Consider the following 5,829-nt stretch of genomic DNA (forward strand, 5'->3'; position numbering starts at 1 on the left):
CTCTTTTTACCCCCCCCCCTTTTTTTTTTTTTTTTTTTCCTGGGAGGAGGGGGATTCTTCATTTTGGCACTTCATGTTTTTCTGAAAACTTCGCGGCGATTTTCCCCTTGCACCAGCCTGGACTAATGGATTACCACCTGCTTGGACTAATTCTGTCTTTTCTCTTCAATGGCACAAAGGTCTTAGCCGGTTACCCAATTTGGTGGTAAGATTCCTTCCTCCCCTCGCCCTTCCTCTCCCTATGATTGATTAATGAATTCATTAATTATTAGCCATGGGAGCTGTGCGTTCCTTCCTTTTCACCCCTCGCCCTGCCGAGCTGCCCATGGCTGCATGGTGGAGCCTAAGCGTAATTTCTTCAGATTTGACCTGTAATTAATGAAATCAGTGAAAAGTTTGGGGGTTATTTTGAAAGGGCCATGCCTGGGTTTCCCTTTGCGCAAATGGAGGCTTCCCCACCACTCTTAATTTCTCCATTTTCGGCTCTGTAGCAATGGGCTCTTGGTTCAGATGTGAAAGGATGCCGTTTTATTTCCTTGTGCAATGGGAATTTTGTCTCTCGTATGACTCTGCCACAGGGATTTTCTTCCTTTCCATGAAACTGCAATTGATCCTTTAAAAAAGAATTTAATTTTATTTTCTGTTTGGTTGCCGTGTTTTTTTGGACTTCTTTCCCTTCTTTTGTTGTATTCTGTCATGTGAATTTAGTCCGGCAAATAACGCAAATGGCACCTGAGAAAACATTCATTACTAAAATTTTTGTTCATTTTGTTTCATTTTGTTCATTTTAATTATGGAAATGTCACTAATTTCCTTGCACCAAAAAGAAAAAGAAATTTTAAAATGATTGGTTGTATCTTATAATGAGGTTGATAAGTAACCTGAGTTACTTATTTTAAAAATAAATCTAACACTATATAAATGAATACAGTAGCAAAATGCAATTGGAAACCCTTTAGAAGAAGAAATATAGAATTAAATATTCCAGGTCATTTAAATCCAGCAGACAGCGAGTTGCATAACAGAATATTTCAGTTTATTTCTGTCTTTCTATAGGATTTCTTGCTGGAATATCTCTTGTTAAGTTTCTGTATGTGCCAGGTGGGGGCTGTGAGCCTGATGGGAAAAGAGGGAGATGGTGGAATTTGGTGCTACTGAGATTCTTGGGTTATTTTCGCCTTTCCAGAAAAGTCTCTCTTTTTTATTACTGAATTAGATCCTTTCAGTGCCAACATGGAGATGGCAAGAAGTAGGTGGGAGTGAACTTGGGAATGGACTGCCATGTCTGGGAATATTTAGAATTCAGAAGGGAAAAGATGAATATTTTTTTTTGTAATAATCCATTTATTACCGTGGACTTTGGGAATGAGAATGTGCCATTCCAGAGGAGAAAGACTGAGAATACAATGAGAAGTCCCCGCTCAGGAAGCGTTTCAAAGCTCCGCAGGTTCATGAAATGGCTAAATCACAGCAGGTTTTCCTGGAGAATTAAATTATTTCCTCGCCCTGAGCGTGGCTGCCGAACTTCAGGCCCTCAGCCTGGGGCAGGGGAGGATCCCGAAATACAGACAGCAGCACTTTGATTCCTTCCATCCCTTTTTCCCCCATCTGGGCAGCGCTGTGCGGGCACGGGGCGGGCGGTGGGACAGGTCAGGATGCCAGGGCTGGATCTGAAGGCAGGAGCAGGGACCCCTCGCTGTGACATCAGCATTCAGCATCCCACCCGCCCCTCACCTGCCCCAGGCTTTGATATAAATCAGGATTTAATGCCCAAATCAAGGAGGGTTTCAACTCTCAGAGCGAGGAATCGAAACCTTCTTGACCGAAAAGGTCTCGACTTCCCCTGCAAAGCAAAAACGTCCCCGTGAGCAAAATGTCTTCAGTGCCTGTTTCCAGGAGCAAACCCTGCAGACAGGTGTCTGCCCCAATCCCTTCTCCCAAAGCCCTCTGAGCTCACCCCAGAGGAACAATACAGAGGATGTGGGACACAGACACCAGGGGCATGGCAAGCAGCATCCCTGGGAAAGGAGGGAGTCAAACACACTCTCCACAGAATTTCATCCACAGATCCAGGTTTTGCATATTTTTGTAGATTCTGGCAAGACCAAAGTGCCAGGGAGTCTCTGCTGCTTTGGAAGGACATGAGGAGGTGCCTCATGTTGGGCTGAGGTTGCAAATGCTGTGGGGTTTTGGAGGTTTCTTGAAGGCTGAAGGAGCAGGAGGGCAGAAATACCTGACCAGGCACAGACAATGGTCCCAGAGCACACAAATTAAAGGTCTCCTTTGGTCCTGCTGGTCAATATCTGCTGTGTGAGGATGAGGTTTATGTAGGGGGCTCTGGCATGGTGTGATCTGTGCTCTTAAAAAACATCATTTTCTGATTGCCTTCCACACAGAGCAGGCTTTGGGGGATGAGCCCCACTTGCAGGGTTCAGCACACCCCAAAACAGGGCAAGGGAAGCAAAGATGGGGCTCAGCATCAGCCTGGTCCCCTGTGCTGGAGTCCTGCACAGGCCAGGCTGGACTGAGGCACAGCTGGGTTTCCTTACCCCCAGCTAAACCCATCTCTGGTAAATTTGAGAGCTTTGGGGGGACAGTTCATGTGGCAGGGCCCCAAGGATGCTGACAGGCAGTGCCCTGTCCTGCTTGCACAACCTTCCTGGGTGTTTTCCTGCTGGATAGGGAATGTTTTGGCAGCAACATCAGAACAGATCCTTTCTGCTGTGGGACAGAAACGAGAAAAATATTTATTCCTGTGGTGGGGAGGAAGTGTCTGGGTGTGCCCAAGGAAAAGAAGTGTGAGGAGAACAGGCTCTGATCACCCTCTAAATGGGTTTGGGGGTGACTGGAATAATCCTGCTGCTCCATGGTGCAGCCAGACAATGCCAGGAGCCCAGCAGCAGTGACACTGCAAGGGATAAAGGCAAAGGATGGAGCTGCTGAGGGTTTGTGGTTGTGTTTTATTGTGGGGCCAGGGAAGGATGGGGTCTTTCACCTTGTCCAGAGAGAAGAGAGCCCAAGTGCAGCCCTGGAGCTCTGCAGGGGGGTCCTGCCCCAGCTCTGGGCACAGGGTGCACAGCAAAGGGAAGGTCCCTGTGCTGCACACCCAGAGCTTGGGGTCCAGACCTGCTGGTGACAGCAGGATGGAGAAGCCAAGAGGGGTTTTCATCCCAGCTGGGTTGTTGGAAACTCCCTGACATCGCCCTGTCCCTGGCCACACAGCTCTGAGTGAGGTCCAGGGGTGGCTCAGACTGTGGATGTAACCTCCAGTGAGAAGGGGAGGTATTTTGACACAGGTCCAACCCTTCTTCACATGCTCCCATCCTATTACAGCCGTGCGAGGGAACAAATGGGGCACAGATGGGAAAAGGTCAGCGAAATGCTGCCTGTGAGTGCTGACAGGAGGAGCTCAGGCCAACAAAGCTCCCTCAGAGACGTGTCCAACACTTTGGCTGTCTGGTTACTGCTGCTGGAAGAGAAGGAGGAGATGGGGAGCAGTGGTGGGGCCATGGACACCGGGCTGCTGCTCCTGACCCAGCAGCAGTGGCTTGGGCAGCAGGGCTGAGGCTGCTCCCTGCCCCGTGGGATGTGCCAAGGCCAAGCAAAAGAGGTGGTGGTGACACCAAAAACCCCTCCAGTTGATTTTTTAATCCCAAATACCCTGATGGCATGGATAATGCCATGGATGGCAGGACACATCTGAGTCATTGGGGCTGGGTATGAAGGACATGCCGTGTGTGGGGATTGATGGGTGGGCCCAGACCTTTGTGGTAACTGTCCTGGGAGAATTTAGCTGGAATTCCAGCCCATCCAGAGCTGTGTCAGTGCCAACAGAGTTATTGTGTCCTAGGAAACAACTAGAAATCACTCCTAGGACATAATACACATGCAGGGGCTGAAGAACAAAATCAGAGAGACATTTCCACCCATGAACTGTGAAGAAACACCAAAAGCTCTCCTCTTCCATGGGCAGCATTCCCCAAGAAGTCTTGAAAACCTCTGGTGTGTCACCAGCCTGGAGAAAGGAGTGAGGTTTGGGATTATTGGTGTAAACAGGGAGTAAAAAATTTCAGCCTCGCTCCTCTCATCATCTGGTACTCATGAGTCACTGCCCATAGCTGTGACTGTCACCAGGCCTCTCCCCATCCAGCATTCCCATGTCTCTGAGCAGATGATTTGGCAACTGTGAGAATGGCTTTGTCTATCATAAGTTATTAAATTTTCTCTCTACCCTTCAGAAATGTTTTTTGGGGGAAGCAGGAGATGCTGGCAGCTGGCTGAGGATCCTTAGGAAGGACTGAGGGCCCTTAGGAAGAGGCAGGGAGAAACTTCAAAACACATTCTCACTCATGCCACAGCAGCTTCCTCCTGAGGAAAAACCTGTGAGAACCTTTTCACACAGGTCCACTCAGAGGTGACATTTACCTGGTCCCCTTCAGCTGTCAGTGCCTCACCTTGCTGGGACAAATGGGAACTTCATTTTCTTGGCCATCAGGAGTTTTCCCTTCTTTGAAGATTCAAAACATTTTTATCCCACAGTCCATGTCCTGTTAGAGACACGTGGACCTTGCAGCTTTATTCTAAAGGAGTAAAATTGAGTGCAGCACCACCCAATGATCTTAGTGAGGTCCCTCCAGCTCAGGATATTCCATGGCAATGACTGAGGGAATGATGGAGGTGGTCAGGGATGGAGCCCAGGGCTGCAGCTCTGGCACCCCAAAGCAGAGCATCCCCAGCAGCTGGGAGAGCCACAGGTCCCTCCTGCCTGTGCTGCTGTGGCCACAGCTGGGCACTGACACCACTGTCCCTGAGGGTCACAGCTCAGTGTCCAGGGCTGCAGGAGCAGCTTCAGTGAGGGACAAAGCTGGGCTGACCTGTGGCTGTTCATGAAAACAGCCCTCAGTACCTGACCGGCCACAAGTGTCCAGGATCTTGTGGTTCTGAAGGCTTTTGTGGGCTTAAAGGTTTTCTTCAGTGTTTTTCCCAGCCAGGTGTAGCCAGTGGGAATCCCTATCCCCTGCTAAGTGGGATGGTCAATCCATGCCATGAAAACCAGAGCTTTTGGAGCTGGAATTCAGGTTCATCCCGAGCCCTGACCAGTGGGCAGCCCCAGCCAGTGCCAGAGCAGATCTCCAAGGCTGCACAGCCTCGTGAGCCTCAGCACACCCAGGGCTTGGCAGCGTGCTCCAGGTGGCATCTCTTGCTGGTTTTGTTCCTCCCCCATTCAGAATCCCTGAGTGGTTTGGGTTGGAAGCAGCCCTGAAGGTCGTTTTGTTCCACCTCTGCCATGGCACAGGGCAGTGGAGTCCTGAGTTCAGCAACAGCTTCAAAATGTTCCCAGAGCATGACAGTACAGAGCAATAAGCAATGCCACATTCCTGAATATCAGAAAGTCTCATTCTCTCAGAAATGAATCCCCCGTGTCTCCTGCAGTGCCCCAGCCCCAGGGCCTGTCCTGTCCTGCAGGCCTGGAGCCACAGGAGCCCTGGGAGAAGGGCTCTGACTCACTCAAGAGCCTTTCTGCCCTTAAGACACAAACCTCTGTTACCAGTCTTGTAACTGAACTCCAAAGTAAATTTAAGTGGCCACAAAGAGCTTTGAAGAGGCAGTTTAATTGCAACCAGTTGTTCCTCCTTCACTAAAAGAGCATTTTCCAAAGTGAAGCACTTGCTAAGGGGACCCTGAGGAAGAGCACTGGGAATTCAGGGGGGATTTCTGGCCACCCCACCCTCAGCTGGAGGTGCTGGGGTGAGGGAGGCCACAAAGCAGTGATCTCCCATGGCAGCCGTCCTCCCTGCTGCCCCAGAGCCCGAGCTCTGCCCTGCTGGG

At 50.0% G+C, this 5,829-nt stretch overlaps 1 protein-coding gene across 1 annotated transcript in view; it reads left to right on the forward strand.

Annotated features, from left to right (window-relative positions):
• The first annotated feature begins 25 nt into the window (after window positions 1–25).
• The window catches only part of WNT3 (Wnt family member 3), a 42,021-nt gene continuing 36,217 nt past the window's right edge, over window positions 26–5,829 (forward strand). Inside the window, exon 1 of the mRNA XM_015651213.3 lies at window positions 26–205. Coding sequence (XP_015506699.1) covers window positions 126–205 — 80 coding nt within the window. The 5' untranslated portion in view covers window positions 26–125. The remainder of the gene's footprint in view (window positions 206–5,829) is intronic.

The sequence above is a fragment of the Parus major genome, chromosome 27 (assembly GCF_001522545.3).
Source record: "Parus major isolate Abel chromosome 27, Parus_major1.1, whole genome shotgun sequence".
NCBI lineage: Eukaryota > Metazoa > Chordata > Aves > Passeriformes > Paridae > Parus > Parus major.